The sequence below is a fragment of the Acomys minous genome (genome assembly GCF_964271855.1).
Source record: "Acomys minous genome assembly, chromosome: 1".
NCBI lineage: Eukaryota > Metazoa > Chordata > Mammalia > Rodentia > Muridae > Acomys > Acomys minous.
Window position 1 is genome coordinate 62,044,943 of NC_140483.1, and position 17,904 is coordinate 62,062,846.

The following is a 17,904-nucleotide window of genomic DNA, read 5'->3' on the forward strand; positions in this document are numbered from 1 at the left end:
GACCTTAGCTGGCAAAGGGAGGCTGGGCTGGGTTGTTTTCCACTCCAAGGATGGGCTAACTAGTTGATGAAATAATTAAGTTATGAGTAAACCGATTAGCCTGTGGGGAGAAGAGGAAAAACATTTTGTTGTTGTTGTTGTTTTTCCCTGGAACCTCCAGAGGACTACCAGGATTGGAGGAAGGCCAGCGCTGGCGATAACTCAAGTAATGAGGCAAACTGCCTTCAACGGGGCAACATTTTCCTAAATAAAAGCACCACAAGGAGAATGCGGGGAAAACCGTGCTTGCAGCTGACAGCTCAACCTCCTGATAGGTAACTGCATTCGTCGTCTGATGTATCCAGTGTCATTTCATGAGCTTGGCCCACCAGTGTAACAGTCTATCTATAGAGCTGACTGACTCCAGGAGGAGCCTACTCCCCGACTCGGGAACTGCCCTGATTCAAACTGTTCTAAGTAGTGTACACCCCGGCTGGCTCACAGAGTCCCTGGCTGGCTCCAGACTCCTTCCATCATGGCTGCCTCAGGCACGCTTCTCCAGCGCTGTCCTCAGGGCAGAGGCACACTGTCGCTCATCTTCCTTATCTCTGTCCTCTCTTAGAGCACACAACCCTCTCAAGAGCAACGACTCATCAAGGGCAGGCAGCCTGAAGTTCGCCACAGTAAAACAATTGGAACCTGGATTTGGGCATTAGCTCAGTGACTCAATGCCAGATGCTCAAGGGTGAGGAACTGAGTTTGACCCCTAGAGCTCATGCTAAAAAAAAAACAAAAAACAAAAAACAAAAAAACAACCCTGGTATGACAGTATGCGATTGAAATTTAAACTCGGGAAAGATACGGGCAGGAGACATCCTAGCCAGACAGTCTAGCTGGATCAGCAAGCTCAGGGTTCAGTGAGAGACCCTGCCTCAAATACTAAGGTGGAGAGTGACACAGGAAGACATCCAACATAACACACACACACACACACACACACACACACACCATCACCACCATCAACAAACAAAACAGGTGCATACACACAAAACTGAAAACCATTTGAATTCATGGTAACACACCCCGGAAATCAATAAGGCACCAGCACCCCTCTAATCGTGTTCGATTAGAAGGCAAAACTCTTTAGACACAAGCTAATCTCTTTAGTGACCCGGCCACGGGCTGTGCAATGAAAAGGCAGCAGGATGAGGCCGGGAAGGCCGCTCGCCTAGAGCTCGGGAACACTAACGGACAGTCAGTGGGGAGTGTGCTGTACATCGCCTTTCTTTACAGGCAACACGTAAAACAAACCAATTCTGGCATTCCTCCTGCTGAGTTAGCCTTCCCTGAACTAACTTGCTTTTTCAGCTTCATTGGGAGGCTGGTGCATCAAAGGAGTATGAGTTCCTAAAAGTTCTAACTGGGTCAGGCTATTTCTCAAGGTCTACGGTATGGAAGAGTCGTTGTACTTAAGGAAAGAGACACTGCTGGCAGATGCACATACAGCTCGAGGAGGGTTAAAAGGGGACGCAAGGAGCCCGCTGTCAGCACTAATAGCAGGGGCCTGGGAAGAGCACATGCACAGTCCTTAATAAGGGCCTGGCCTCTCTGTGAGGATGATCTGGTTTTGTTTGGCTGGTTTTTTGATTGTTTGTTTGTTGTTTTTTGAAAGACCTTCAGAAGAAGGGGAGGGGGAAAAGGGGGAAGAGGGTAGAAGGGTGGGACCGGCAGGAGAGGAGCAGGGGGCTGCATTCTGGATATAAAGTGAATAAATAAATACATTTTTAAAATTTCAGAACCTGAAAAAAAAAATCAAAACAACAAACAAACCAAAATTCCCTCCCCAAAACAAAATGCCTAAGAGAAAAGAGACTCTCTGTGTCTGTGTTGAGGACTTGGAGTCTTTCAGTTTTCTCCCGTGATTAACCTGCATATTATAATGAAGGCGTATGTGTGTCCATGTGTCTATATAGGCCACAGACCCATCTACATCATCCCACAGCGTTCAGATTCTCAGGGATTCTGCAGAGAAGACCCAGCCCTACAGCTACTGTATGCCTTCTTCTGATAGGCTAAAATTTTTAATATGTTTTTAATTAAAAGATAATCACATCACTTAACCCCGCCACCAGGCCTTTCCCACTATGGTGGACTGCACCTGCAAACTGTAAGCCCAAACTAGCTTTCTTTCCTTAAGTTGCATTCTGTCACAGCTGAGAGAAGAGACTGGCACACACAGCAAGGGGTGGACAACAACAGCTAACACAGTTATAGTGTCATAGTATAATAAAAGTGATTTGGTGAGTTGTTTTGAGTCTAGAGATTTCCATTGCATATCACCAGGCAGCTGTGGATTATGGGTAACTGAAAACCCTTGAAGCAAGTCTGTGGGTAGGGCATGGTAAGGATGTGGTCCAGAGTACCCACTATGGCCTCTACCAGAACAGGCAGGAATGCTACAAACACAGTCTGTGAGCCCAGCTGCTCTGCATAGGAGAAAGCCAGGGGCTGGCACGATCTGTGAGGCCCTGCTCAGGATATGACACAGAGGCTGTAGGAAGTCTTCCATACACCTCAGAACCAACGGATTCTGATGGGCTAATGACATCAAAGTTTGAAAACCCAGACCGACCTTGTTGGTTGAGAAAAGTCACTTTTCATCACACAGGAGAGATGGCAAAGGAATTCCTCTGCAGATGACCACAAAAGTAACACAGACACACTTCTTTCAAAAGTTCAGCATAGGTGTTCAGTGCACTCAAAGCTGGCTTCATCAAGCCTGAGTCCATCGCAACAGCCAGAGCTATCCAAAGTTGGGAGGCAGTCACATTCCAGAGACCAGGGACACCACTGTCCTCAGTTGGTTAGCACATGACTTGGCCTGGTTATCATCTTAAGTGATCAAGAGAACAGTTCTCCAATTGGTCCCTTCATTCTAATGCTCTAACCTGATCTCTCATACTCCATCACGAAATAATCCTGGACAGCAGCACACTGAATAAGCTTATAACCAACTGCTTTGTGTCTCAGTCTCCGAGTCTTAGCGAGTTTTTACAACGACACCATTTTCAAGTTGAGGTTATTGCTAGAAGAAATTCCAGCTTAGAACAATGGTATTAACAAGACACATATGAGCCAGGCATGGTGGCGCATGCCTTTAATCCCAGCCCTCAGGGAGGCAGAGGCAGGCAGATCTCTATGAGTTCGAGGCCAACATGGTCTACAAAGCGAGTCCAGGAGAGCCAAGGCCACGTAAGAAACCCTGTCTTTGAAAAACCAAACAAAACCAAAAATAAAGACACGTACCACATACAACCTAGTGCTTAAAAAACACACTGTGAACAGAATCGGTAAATCAACAAATGTATACATCAGGCACTCCTATTTTTTTTTTTAAATAACAAAACAGTCCTGGTTACTATAACAGTGATAAGATGATAATCAGTCAGAAAATAATGAGTGTGCATCAAACATATCACATGTATTTCAACCAATGGTTTCTTAATGATAACAATGTTTTTAAAAAAGCATGCAAGCAAGCCAAAAAGGTCTCTCTCTCTCTCTCTCTCTCTCTCTCTATATATATATATATATATATATATATATGTATGTATATATATACATATATATACATATATATACTAAAAAATGCTAGATACTTGCGGAAGCTAACTGGGAAATAAAGGTTTACTGAGGCAAGTGAAGATGGTCCAGTAGAAAAGGGGTGGGGGGAGCTTGGGGCTAAAGCTCACTCCCCACGTCCCTGCCTGACACTTTCCTGTGACCATCACATGTATGCCATGTTATGCCCACACCCCCACATATAATAAATAAGTCAACAGTAGATCAATGTTATAAAGATATTTAAAGGTTTTCTATAGGAACTCTTTGGGTGACTGGATAGGAAGTGAAAGTAAGTTCACCTCAATAGACTTTTCCTGTGGAGGAGAAGGTTTATTGTAGACACGAGGAAGAGCACAGCCAGTGGCCAAGACATCTTGGAGTGTCTAGAATAAACATGGCCAACAGACTGAGCCAGGCCATGTGTGGAGACAGGGGAGAAGGAGGAGGAGGAGGAGGAGGAGGAGGAGGAGGAGGAGGAGGAGGAGAAGAGAGAGCCGGAAGACCAAGAGGCCCAAACGGTAAAGGGGTCAGTGTAGCCAAAATGGCGGGTTATATAGAGAAGAGCCGTGGGGGAAGGGCAAGCCCAGCCCAGACCCTTGGCTAGAGACATTCAGGGAAGTGGGTCTGATATGTTGTCTAGGAGGCTCCTGTACCAGGTATGGACTGAGGAATGCTGGGAAATCCTGGAGGCCAGCATCTACTTTGATATGTTCTCAGCCATTTGTCCTGGGTTTGAGTCCTAACACCTTAGAGATGGAAGAAGCACATGTAGGCATAAGGTACTGACCTAGCATGTCCGAGGCCCCATCTCAAGGCAGAAAGGAAAGGAAAATGGGGCGGGAGAAGGCATGCAGGAGAGAGCGGAGGGGATAAAGGAGTCAATAGACCCACACACGACTCCTGGAAAAAGGGTGAAGTTACCATCCACGATGCAAAACAACCCACAGCCTCAATGTGATCAGACTCTGATGGGACAACCAACCAACCAACAGGGACATAGCAGCAGAGGGCCAGGGTACGCTGACACAGGCAGAGAAGCCTCAGAAGTCAGAGGAGGACACACTGAAAGCAAGCGAAGCTGTAGAAGTCTCGGGTTTACTATTGGTACTGTCCCTCAGGGCTCCACATGAGAAGTCTTGTTAAACTCCCTGGCACCCAAATCAGGCAGAACAGCCCGGCTGGTGGCTCAGTATTAGCATGGCAACTCATCATCGGGACAAAGGAGTTGCGAGGGGAGCAGGGGGCTCAGTTAATAGGGTGCTTGCCTAGGGTGCATGAAGCCCTGGGTTCCATACCAGCGCCACAAACACTGGCCACGGTGGTGCACCTCTGCAACGCAGCACTTGGGGAATTCCAGATTATCTCTAACTACATAAAGAAGTTGAAGTTGAGGAAAGCCTGCCTATACGAGACCCTTCTCAAAAAATACAAAACATTATTTTTTTGGTGTTTTTTTTTTTCATGAGACAGGATTTCTCTTGGTTGATCTGGACTCTCTTTGTCGACCAGGCTGGCCTCAAACTCACAGAGATCTGCCTATCTCTGTCTCCCAAGTGCTGGGATTAAAGGCGTGTGCCACCACGCCCGGCATGAGATGCATTTTGATCACGTAACAGAAACAACACTGAAAAGTATGTAAAGGTCAGCTGAAGAGAGCTCAGTGGGTGAAGAACAAACGTGAGGGTCTGATGTCTGCAATCCTAGACTGCTAGAGCAAGGTGGGAAGCAGAGACCAGAAGTTTCCCCCGAGTCTGAGAGTCAGTGAACTTTGCTATCCAAAGCAGAAAAACAACAGCGCCTCTTTCTCAAGTTAAAAGGTGAGAACTGACACTTGAAGGTGTCCTCAAACTGCCATGCACACTCTGTAGTATGCTCATGTACACACACACACACACACACACACACACACACACACACAAAGCAGACACATACCCCCCCATATCTCTCTACATACACAGGCACACGCACACACAAGCAGGCACACACACCCATATCTCCCTACATACACAAAGGCACACATGCAGATAGAACATAGATAGAACACAGAACAGATAGGACTTGAGTCTACCAGAGCCCTGCCAACCACATGTGTTCCAAGAAGGACAGACGCAGGACTTTGGGGCTTGGCAGCTCTTGCTCTTTCCCCTGAGTTCTGCAAGGTGGAGACCAGGAGAGGTTCACTGTAAGCGTCCTCTCCACTGGCAGGAGAGCGGCAGGAAAGGAGCAGAGACGTCAGCCAACTGAGCACAGCTCTGCAAAGTCAGGATGGTTTGAAAAATCCTTTTGTAAAGGGCATCTTAGCACTCAGTCTGCCAGAGCAATGAAGACACGTAGATGAAAAGATAGAGATAAAGCCTGGGTGCAGAAAATGGAAAGATCTCAACCATAAATCTCAGCCAACTGTCTGGACTGCCAGGAAATCTTATCTCGTGGAAAGCGAATTTCCGACTTCGTTCGGCTAAACAACGTTCAAGGCACATTTTGGTCTACTCGGGCAACAACATGGAGGTATTTTAGAGGCAGGCCGTGTCCTATTCCCACGTGTCAGTTTTGTTGTTTCTCTGTTTTTCTCTGCAGCCTGAACAGTCAGTTCTCGAAGGCTGCCCACTGACAGATTAGTCTCTGTAACAGCATTTCCAAGTTATCTTTTGCAGCCCACACAGGCTATAAATCCAGATCACTGTGCTGGTTATTAGGATTTCATTTCATGCTTGCATTCACAAGCATTTAAGCTTCCAACCTTTCCTGTTGGGCATTAATCTTGGCAGTAATCAAGGGATTAAGTACGCTGAATTTAAACTCAAGGTTAATAGCACGTTCAACCAATATTGGTTTTACATATTGCCAAGGGAAAACGGAAAGGCAGAGACCTTTATGTCCGTTGTTCACGAAAGAGAAGAAACAGATGGACGGGCATGGCATGAAGTTGCTTCTTTTGTTCCATTAGGAAGGATGGAGACACACACACACACACACACACACACACACACACACACACACACACACACACCTGTCCAAACTGGCATGTGGATTGGTAGTTTGTACACACTGTAAGATCTAGCAATAAATCACTGGGCAATTCAATTAGCTCAGGCTAAATATACCTGCAATAGCTACAGAAACGCTTCAAAAAATAGCATCAACAAAAGGCTGGGGAGACAGCGCAGTTGGGAGAACACTTGCTATTCAAGCACGAGGAACCTCACTTCTCTTCCTAGGACCCATGTTAAGAAGCTGGGTATGGTGGGGTGCATTTGTCATCCTAATGCGGGGGGGGGGGAGGTGGAGAGTCAGGCAGATGCCTGCGCCTCATGGCCAGCCAGCCTAGACTGCCTGGAATGCTCCAGGCCAGCGAGGGACCCTGTTTCAAGTGAAGAAGGGGTATGTGTAAGAGGCCTCAGGAAATAAAAAGCTTACATGACCAGTCTAAGCCTCTCGCGCTCATAAAATCCAGGCAGGCATGGCAGTCACCTGTAATCACAACATGTGGGCGGTACAGACAAGGAGATCTTCAGGGCAAGCTAGCTCAGCACACTAGCTGGAACCAGCCACTTCAGGGCTCAGTGAGAGACCCTGCCTTGGGACGAGAGAGACTGAAGAAGATGCTTGGCATCAATTTGGGGCCTCCTCATACAGATGCACACGTGTGTGCCCGTACATATGTGCCTATACGTACAAATTAGGAAACAAAAAAGTGAGCAAGTAAACAATAACAAAGTGGACAGTGCCTGAAGAAATACACCAGAGGCTAACCTCTGCCTCTGCATGCACACCTGCACTTACACACACACACACACACACACACACAGACACACACAGACACACAGACACACGCGCGCGCACGCGCGCGCGCGCCATAGTGCTAATGAGTCAAGAGTATGCTGCTTGCTAGGTTTTGGAATAATGATATAAGAAGAAAAAGATGAGTGGGTGTCAACTACATGGACATCATCCATCCATATACTGTGGATTGGGTCGAAGAAACTTATTCCAAGTTTTATAAGAGCCACTAGCAATAAAAGGTGCAGACAGCTGAACTGAGTTAATACACCTAAAACAAGGACAGGTGCAGTAATAACTCTACACGGTCTCGTCTCTATAACAGGAATACTTACACAGCCAAAGGAACTGAGCTACAAAGGGACCTGCCTGGTGTTGAAATACAAGGCTGCCCGATGAGCTAAATCATCCACATACGCGTATCACAGAGTGAGGGACACCTGGCTTTCATTAGCTGTGACCTCATGGGAACCTGGGGGGATTTCTCCTGTTTAGATGGTAGGCATGAAAATTATGGAGTGCTGGAAAACAAGCAGTGGAGACAATCAAGTGCAATCAGCTCATTCGGGTTGTATGCCCGACGCCAGTGGGGTTCAGCACAGAGGTAACGCAGAGCCAGTGGCTGCTGCTCACTGAGCTGAGTTCACAGTCCTGCCCGGTGCGGGACTGGGAGGGGCACTGTGTGTGGAGCTCTGAAGGCAAGAGAACTAACTCATGCAGTGTGGCTGCCTGAGGCCTGGCTCTCTATCTCCCTTGTCTGTGGCCAGCTGCTTAAGTGCAGCTGGTCAGCAGCAGCCAGCATAGGTGATGTTTCACTCTTCTTGTGACTGTTCTGGAAGGGGCAGAAGATCCTACCAAAGACAGGCTTCCGTGTGCCTCTCCATCAGCTGACCACAGAGGACAATGGATCCCGAGAAACTGCAGTTTCCCTCAGAAGTCTCAAGCTAGAAGGAGAGGCTGACGCCTGGTGCCAGCCATGGGGAAGGGAGGGATTTATCTCCTGGAAAGAGATTTCACACACTTCTGACAACTTGTAAGACCATCTCGCAAGAGAGAGGAGAGCTGTGAAGATGATGGGAAAGACCACACCTTGACCAGGGCCGGCTTAGACACACCCACCTCTTGCCCTCTAAACCTCATGTCAGGACCCTGAAGACAGACTCGGAGCGGTGTCACTGTACCTCTTGATTTGTCCCTCTCTCCAATATGGTCACTTTGAACAATCATCCTCTGCTTTAACTATTACTTGTCTCTAATGGACATATTGGGGGGCAGGTGACTAAGCCTAGCTCCTAGGACCCAGGCTTGACTTTAACAACTCCAGGAATGTTCCGGGCTGTCCCACAAACCCATCCCTAAAGAAGGGAGGCCCCGATTACTGTTGCTACATTGCTGTCACCAGTGTTGTGTCAGGTGGACAACAAGCAGGACACAGTGGCCATGGGTCGCACGGAGAAGGCTGTACTTTGGGGGATTCAGTGAAAAAGGATTTGTAGATTCCAAGGTGCTTAATGGCTAGGAAGGTCATAGGTAAGGGAGGAAGCCACTAGTATTGCACAGCAATGTGGAGACGCTTAACTGGCCAAAGTGTTGAGGATACGTGGCCATGGACTACGCAGCCCTAAATGGACATCTCTACGAACTCCTTCCTCACAAGCCTCAGGGAACATCAGGAATGTCAGAGCCAGAGGATGAGAAGAGGGCTGCGGCAGACCGTCTTCTGGACAGGCCGTGGCGGTTGCACTCGTGAACTCACTATAGCTATGGTTACCTGGACGAGACTTACACAAGGCCAAAGCAGCCAGCACTCCGGCAGGCAGAGCTAACTGGACTCAGCGGATTACTAAACAAACCAAACCAAGAGGAGAGGACACAAGAGTAGGAGGGTTGTGTTGGGGTGTGTGTGTGGAGGCAGTAGGTAGGTGGGGATGGGGGAGGCGCCATCAGGCTATGGAATAAAAGCATACAATTGTCAGGTGCTTTAAATGAACAGTTGGCTAGAGCAGAAGACGAGGTTCCGCTACCCAGTGCAAGTGGCTAAAGTAAGACAGTGGTGGAGGGAAGTGAAGGAGGAGAGGCACTTCCCGAATCTAGAGGTTCCCGACCACCCCCCACCCCCTCCCCCCACCCCCACCCCCAGGTGACATTTACTTTATGTCGTCTTGGGATCTGTCTCCGTTCTGATGGCAAACCCAGAAACGAGCCCAGCTTTTTCCATAAAGACTGGAAATGCAATAGAGGCCGCCCACATGCGTGTTGATTAGGTTTACAGAGCAAGGCAAACAAAGATGGCTCTTTCATTTTGCCATCTGGCATGTGATATGGAAGTAAGCAGGTCTCAGAGTTCAAGGAAAGTTATAAGACAGCAACCAGGAGGGGGGGGAAAAAGGAGGGAAAAAACTAGACTAACAAACAGACCCACATAACTGTATTACCCAGCATTTTATCTTCTTTTATTTGTGTGTGTATGTGTGTGTGTGTGTGTGTGTGCACGCGTGCTTGTACGTGCGTGGGGGGAGGAAGGAAATCATCTACATGCAGGTGACCACAGAGGCCAGAAGAGAGGATGGGGTCCACTGACACTAGAGTGTTAAGTTAAAGTTAGTTGTTAACAGCCTGATGTGGTTGCTGGGAACCAATCTCAGGCCCCTCTACAAGGTCAGCAAGCATTTTTAATGCTAAGCCATCTCTCCAGGCCCTTGTTCAGGATTTTCACATTACTACAAGGTAAATAACTGACCTAGGGCACTGTCTTGACTAATTTCACATAACTGGCTCCTAACACAAACGCAGCATCCCACACGGAGGCCAGCGGGCAAGGGCAAGTGTGTTTATCACACTCAAGCAAAGGGCATAAAGTAGTGGGCATTCCACAATGCGCGTGCTCTTATCAAAACACCATGCCACACACCACACACATATACAAACTTTGTCACTTAAAAGGGAAGACATTGAGGCTGGAGAGATGGCTCAGTTGGTAAAAAAAAAAAAAAAAAAAAAAGAGCCAGAAAAGACGGTGAACACCTGTGCCCCAGGGCTGAGGAGGTGGGAAGGGGAAGAGCCCTGGAGTTCCCTGGCCAGAAAGGCTAGCCTAAATGCAGAGTTCCCTATTTGAAGACCCTGTGAAAAAGTAAGGTGGACAGCCATGAAGGAAGACATATGGCTTTCAAATGGATAACCCCTCCCCCAACACCAACGACACAATACCCCCAACCAACCAACCAGGTATCAAGGCGAGGATTCTTTTCTACATGACCAGAAGTCACGCCAGATGGTCTATCGTAAATCAAATCAGGCTGGTGACTTGTCTCCAACTCTAAAGCAGAACGGCAAGCAAGCACATCCAGCACGGCTTAAGCATAACAGGGAAACGCATTAATACGGCACGTATGTTTACCGAGCGCCTTCTGTCTGCCAGGCCCTCTCTGAGGACCTTCTGAGGTGAACCTGAGCATCCTCACGCCATCCCGATGGGAGGCGGAGGTCTATAACAACAAACAAAAGCACAACCGGAAGAGCTGGAGGAAACAAGTCTGGTTATGCCACAGAGATTAAGGAATGGCCGGAGAGCAAATACGATGTTCCTGGGCCGTGACCTTTCACTGTCACGGGGTCTGTGGCTCCATACAACAGGTCCTTTTCAGAGTTCGTTCTGGAGGCTGACGGTGATAAAGAGGTCCGGATTACTGCTGTAATACAAGTCCTGACAAAAGTGACTTAAGGAAGGAAGGGTTGATTTTTGGCCCAGAGTTTGAGGGCACAGCCCATCACTGTTTGGGAATGCATGGGGCCAGGTGGTTACAAGGCATTGGCAGCCAGGAGCGGCGAGAGATTCTTTTCTTCTGTGTGCTCAGTCTGGGAGCCCATGGGACCCCATTTGAGTTAGATCTTCCCTCCTTAGCCCATGCAATAAACCTCCTGACAGACAGATGCGTGCAGCGGCTGGTCTTCTAAGTCCACGTCCTGCCAGGATGACGGTCAGTGTTAACTACCACGAGGTTCCCAGCTGTTGCAGTAGGCGGTATCTCTCCCGCCTGGTGGCCACTTATCCCCACCCTTTCTTCCTCTCCCCTCTGAATCGTTCTCTTCTCTCCTTTTTGCCCTTAAACTCTTAAGACACAGAATGCTCGCATGACACAGTAGCAAGACAGTGAGCTCTCGGGAGTTGCTGACAACCCAGTGCCTGCCACAGAGGTCAGTAAGCGCTCGCTGAACTGAACTGGCTAAGGAAAAGAAGAAACTGACCTTATGTCTAAGGCTACTGAAGGCTACACACAGCTCAGGAAGAGACTACGCACAGGCCCATGAAGCCAAGGTCTCTATTCAGAGCAGCGTGCCTGCACTCCCCCTTGGATCTCCTCCCCAACCTCTGCTTTCCTCTCTCTTGATTGTCTACCCTTCCCCTCTCTGCTCAGAGTGTAGAGCCTGACACCTTTCTTGTCCCCAGCCCTCCCAAATCCGCAAACCCGAAATGAGCTCTGCTTGTCAATCGTGACCCATGGATGGACTCCGGCTTCTTCTACGCCAGGGAAGGGATTTGCAAAGGAAACTGCAAAATTAAACTGGATGAAGAGTCTTCCCCTGAGGGCAGGAGAGGCACTTCTAATTGAGTTCTCACTGGGGTGAAGGTCACCCACAGCCTTATTCTCCTTTCGGAAGGAAACAGAAGGCCATGGAAGCCAGGTACCAGGGACAGACGCAAACAAATGCTCAAAGTCAGTATCTCAGCAGCTAAGGAGGAACATTCAGGCTAGCCTGAGCTTCTGATTTTCTAGAGGGCAATTTACTGTCAGTAGCGCTGGGGTTCCCCTGGTTTCTGGAGAACAGACTTGTCAGAGAGAAGGTCTGTGGTGTGCCTCAGTAGAAGGCCTCCATGCCTAGGTGGCCATGGGGTCAATGTCCAGAGCTGAGAGAAGGGGGGCTGTGACCTTGATATTATGAACAAGGTGGGCATGTTAGCTGCTTTTCTTCATCACAAAACACCTTGTAAAAGTAACCCGAAGAAGGAACTGGGGCTCAGCATTTGAGGGTATAGGTCCATCACAGCAGAAGCATGAGGACAGACTGATTCACAGTTTGGGTGTGTGTATGTGTATGTGTGTATGTGTGTGTGTGTGTGTGTGTGTGTGTGTGTGTGTGTGTGTGTGTGTGTGTTCTTCCTACCTCAAGTCACCCAACCTAGAAACTCTGTTACAGACAAGTCAGAGGTTCATCTTCTAGGTGACCCCAGCCTGTGCCAACTTGTCAATCAATGTTAGCTATGACAGCGAGAGCATGCGGATGTAGGAGAGGGGCCGTATGCCTTATAACACAGGTGACTTGGGCTTGGCCATCCAAAGAAGCCATCCTGGTCACTTCATGGTACAGAAGAGAGGTGCCCAGACTGCACAAGGAAAACTATGGCAACAACATGTAGCTCAGCCTAAAACATCACCCCAGGGGCCACTACAACAGGTCAGAATAACCAAAGAACTGGCAGTGAAACCCAGCCAAGGCTAGCCGGCACCAACATAGGCCCTACAGCTGCCTGGTCCAGTGAGAAGGCACAGCTGGCTTCTCATCCCCTACTAGATTCTTCCCCCAAGCTCATCAGTGATAACCTTAACTCCTATTTTTTCCTTTTGAGGCAGGTCTCATGTACCTCAGGCTTTTCTCCAACTCACTATGTAGCCGAGGATAGCCTGAACTGCTGGAGTCCCTCCCTCCACCTCCCCAGCTGTGAGGATTACAGGTGTGTGCCACTCTGCCGGGTTTAGGCAATGTTGGGGTTGAAACTCTCTGTTTTGTATCTGTCAGGACCCGAGGCTAACCCAAGGCTACCTTTAAAGACCTGAGTTTGAAATGTACTTATACAAATGAAAATGGAAATCAGACCAAAAAAAAAGAAAAAAGATGGCAGCAGGAGGTAACCTAGCCCCTAAGAACACAGCAGCCACCAGCATCCAAAGGAACGGGGACCCAGTGCTGCTCATCATCAAAGAAGTACAAATGAAAACAATGAGTCTTTACTTCAGGCCCTTCAAGAAGGTTACTATCCCCAAACTGGAAGGCAGCATGTCTTAGTGAGGATCTGGGTACGCTCCTGTGCACTAGTGGTGGGAAAGGAAATGGGTGCTCATAAGGGTGTGAGGAGGACAACTTCAGGCAGCGCACACCCCAGAAAGGCTCACCTCACTGAGGTAAATAAAAAAGGAGCAGGAGGTCCCATCCACTCCGTAGTCTGCGTAGCAGGGATCCGATCGCCACATGTCTTTCATCCACTGAAACGAGAGAGGAGAGGACATGGCTGAGGGGGCTGTGGAGGAGGGAGGGAGAGGACAAAGGGCACAGTGGAGCAGTGGGTGAGTCAAGCAGTGGCCCATGGGTAGAGCAGAGCCAAGGGTTCCTGAGCTTAGGGTCAAGTCACTAGATGCTCGGCTCCTGAAGAGTCGCAGTAGATGTTTGCCAGAGCAGAGGAACTCTGTGTAAACAGGGACCAGTGGGGGCAAAGGGCAGGGGAGTGTTAGCTACACCACAGGGGCCCTTTCATCCAACACCCTAGGCAGGTTCCACAGGCACAGAACAAGCAGAGTTCAGGCCAAGTACCATGAAAGGATCAATGAGCACTTAAAGCTGTTCCCAAAGGACACTAGAGAATGTCCCTAGGAGGCTCTCACCATCAACAAGTACTTGAATGAGTACCTCTCTCTGAGCACCACTGGCTGGGAGTGGTCTCCAGGAGTGGGAGATATATATATATATATATATATATATATATGTGTGTGTGTGTGTGTGTGTGTGTGTGTGTGTGTGTGTGTGTATGTGTGTGTGTGTGTGTGTGTCCGTCCAAATAAGATAAGGCAAAACAAAAGGTCAGGAATTCAGGTGTGCACTGGTAACAGCTCTGGGACAGCCAGGACAACCTACTGGATGAGCTCTAGGCCAGTGAGAGACCCTGTGTCACAGAAAAGCTGGATGGTGCCCTTGGTTTGTCCTCCAGCCTCCATTCCTACATGCACATACATGTTCACCTGCACAGATCAACACAAAAGGCCAGCTCAGCATGGAGCACTCGCCTAGCATTCTGGCACTCTTGAGATCTTGGGTTTGATGACCAATGCACAGGAATTAAGAATGAGTTGGCCAAGTGTTTCCGGACACTCATTTGCTAATGCAAATATCACATTTACATCACAATCCGGACATGGACCAGGACTCTGGGGGATCTAGGTAGGGGGGAAAGATTCTAACTAAGCCCCATTGGTATTGGAAGTTGAGGTGACAGGCTGGGAAACACTGAGAGGGCACTGGAAGTGGTCCAGGTTCTCAGTCTGACTGGTAAGAGCCACTGCTGACCCGCCCCTTGGGAGTAGCAGAACAGAGAAGAGCCATCCATCCACTAGCAGGATGAAAATACCGCCCCCCTCCCCCCCACCACCAAGGACTGGCATCAAGGTTCACTTGCCCACTTGTATCTATGGGAGGGGGAAAAAGATGGTGGGTGGTGGTGGGATGAACAGGCAGCTCCTGCTTTACCTTGATTTTCCCCTCGCAGTGGGGGTAGCCATCCATAGGAGGCAATACACATTTCTCTTGAACTCCATTAATGATATCTGTAAAGAACAGGAAACAAAAGAAACCATGAGATCCATAACGCAGAAGCCCAACATCGCGGTCGGCGTAAGCTAAGGGAGAAACTCAAACAGAGAGGTCTACACCTCGGAGTCCAAGGTTCTGATCCATAGAGCCCCTCCAGCTCCAGGCAGGACAGCTGCCACAGCAGGATGCTGTTGCTAGGAAACAGGGGGTGTGGTGTATGAATGAAAATGACCCCTACAAACACTCAGGGAACAACAGCATTATTGGAGGTGTGGCCTTGTTGGAGGAAGTGTGTCATTTGGGGTGGGCTTTAAGGTGTCAGAAGCTCAAAGCCAGGCCAGGCCAGGCCCAATGGCTCACTCTCTCTTCCCGCTGCCTGCGGATGCAGATGTGGAACTCTCAGGTCGTCCCCAGCACCATGTCTGCCTGCACGCTGCCATGCTTCCCACCATAAAGATAATAGACTAAACCTCTGAACTATAAGCCAGCCCTAATTAAATGTTTCCCCTTATAAGAGTTACCATAGTAACAGAAACCCTAACTACAAGAGGTGGGCATGCCGTCACTAAGGAGTAGTCTTTAAAAAGAAACCTATGTCAGCATTGATGAGATTCAGTCTCTCTTTCTCACCGCCCGCCTCTGCTTGTGTTCATGTGAGGCCAGTAGACAATCTTAGATGTCACTCCTTAGGAACGTTCTACAAATTTTGTTTTAATTTTATTTTGGGGGGGGAATACAGTCTTCTCACCAACCTGGGACTCACCACATAGGCTAGACTGGCTGTCCAGGAAATGCCAGGGTTCTCCCTGCACCTACCTCTCCAGCGCTGGGATTACAAGCTTCCTAACAGAGTAGAGGGATTTATCAGATCATTGCAAGCACTTGGGCGCGACCATCTCTCCGGACTCTACAAAAGTTCTTTTTAAGACCCCAGTGACCTTGACATTTATTTAGAACTGAATGCCATCTGACAAGTTACAGGTTCCCCATTATCCTTCCAACTTGAAGGGGTGGTGGTAAGAACAGACAAAAATGAGCTCAGAGAAGACTCCCCCCAAACTCCAGGGTCTATGGCCATCCCACTAGGAACTGAGCCAAATCTTTCCGTCTGGCTCTGCTGCCAACAGCAAGGATAAGCATCTTCTGGAAGGAGGGCGGCACTCTGGCCCTGGCACCCCGCACATAGTTCCTCTCAAAAGATAAAAGGTCTCCAGCACCTGTTTTGTATGTACAACAACATAGCGTTTCTCCTGGTACACCTGATAGGAACACATGGCCGCCTTATCAGATGATCCCTGTGGAGCAAGTCCATGCAAGCTCAGCCGAAAGCCAGCAATCTCTACACTGGGCCTGGAGATGCAGCTCTTGCCAGCACCTTGGCCAGCATCGGCTGGCCAGCTTGGCTCTAACAGCCAGTAGCAGTAAATCAGAGGGAACTGGCCACAGTGAAAGACCATCTCCCATTAAAAATGACCTTTTACAACTCATTCTCTGCTTGGCGAATCTTTGTTTAGGGCCTGCCTCTAGGTCCTTGCCAGATAGTTTAGTTGCTTTTCTGTTGCTGTGATTAAAAAAAAAAAAAACCCACCATGATCTAAAGCAATTTGGAGAGAAAAGGGTTTATTTGGCTCACAGCCCATCAATTGAGGGAAACCAAGGCAGGAGGGCCCAGGAGCAAGGAGCTGAGACAGAATCATGAATGAACACTGCTTCCTGGCTTGCCCTCATGACTCGCTCTGCCTGCTTTCTTACACACCCAGGTCCACACTCCCAGTGGTGACACAATTCACATCCGTCACTAATTAAGGCAATATCCCGCAGACTTTCCAATGAGCCAATCTTATGGAGGCATTTTCTCAATTCCCTCTTCCCAGATATGTCTCAGCTTGTGTGAAGCTGAAAAGCACCAACCACCCAGCACTCCGCATATTCCAGGCAGAGGATCTCAAGGTCACAGGAAGCTCCCCTCTCCGCAATGGCCTGGAGATGGCAAGATCTACTTGCAGCCTCACAGGGGACGCATAGGTTGAGTGTTTCTTGTTTGAAATGCCTGGGACCTCCCCGCGCCCCTCGCTTGATACGTCACAGCTCTTCACATGTGCATAGGCCTGACTTTAGGTGGCACATTCCCAACAGAATATCCAAAATGAGAGTGTTTATTCAGAAATAATTTTATTTTTTATTGTTTATTTAAGCTTTCATTCATGTATTGCCTGTTGAGTATCTCCCATTCATATTCCGTCACCCTCCACTCTTCCTGCCTACCCTCCTGTCTCTCCCTTTGATGTATTTTTCTTTCATATCTCATATGTATACATGCATACATACATGATTTTTTGTATCTGTATGAAATGTAAAACTAAAGATGAGACTCACTCTCTCTCTCTCTCTCTCTCTCTCTCTCTCTCTCTCTCTCTCTAAAGAACCTGCCATCAACCTTTATGGCACTCTGAAAAGCATGTTTTGTATTTCATCGTTTTTATGGATTTTAGCTTAAAGAGCTGGAAACACCATCAGCATTGCGTTTCTCAGGAGATTTCTCAAAAGCCTATCTGCTTACCCTCTGCTTTTCCTGATTCCTAAAACTAGATATAGCCTGGAGAGGTGAAAAAGATCCCTAGTTCAATGAGGAAACAAAATTCAAACTCATGGGCTGGAGAGATGGCTCAGAGGTCAAGAGCATTGACTGCTCTTCCGGAGGTCCTGAGTTCAATTCCCAGCAACCATATGGTGGCTCACAACCATCTATGATGTGATCTAATGCCCTCTTCTGGCCTGCAGGTGTACATGCAGGCAGAGCACTGTATACACAACAGATAGATAGACAAATCTTTTTTTAAGTTAAACTCATTAAGCCCCTTTTCTGTGTAAAGTACCATGAATCTCCACCATGGGTTTTTTTTTTTTTTTCATTTTGGCTACATGCATATGTGTGAGTGTAAG

General features: G+C 48.3%; 1 protein-coding gene across 2 annotated transcripts in view; it reads right to left on the minus strand.

Annotated features, from left to right (window-relative positions):
• Positions 1-17,904, minus strand: part of MGAT5 (alpha-1,6-mannosylglycoprotein 6-beta-N-acetylglucosaminyltransferase) — a 280,628-nt gene that overhangs the window by 110,104 nt on the left and 152,620 nt on the right. For both annotated transcript variants that reach the window (XM_084785708.1, XM_084785707.1), the window contains exons 5-6: positions 14,899-14,975; positions 13,554-13,643 (exon numbers count right to left, since the gene is read on the minus strand). In XM_084785708.1, coding sequence (XP_084641834.1) covers positions 13,554-13,643; positions 14,899-14,975 — 167 coding nt within the window. The remainder of the gene's footprint in view (positions 1-13,553; positions 13,644-14,898; positions 14,976-17,904) is intronic.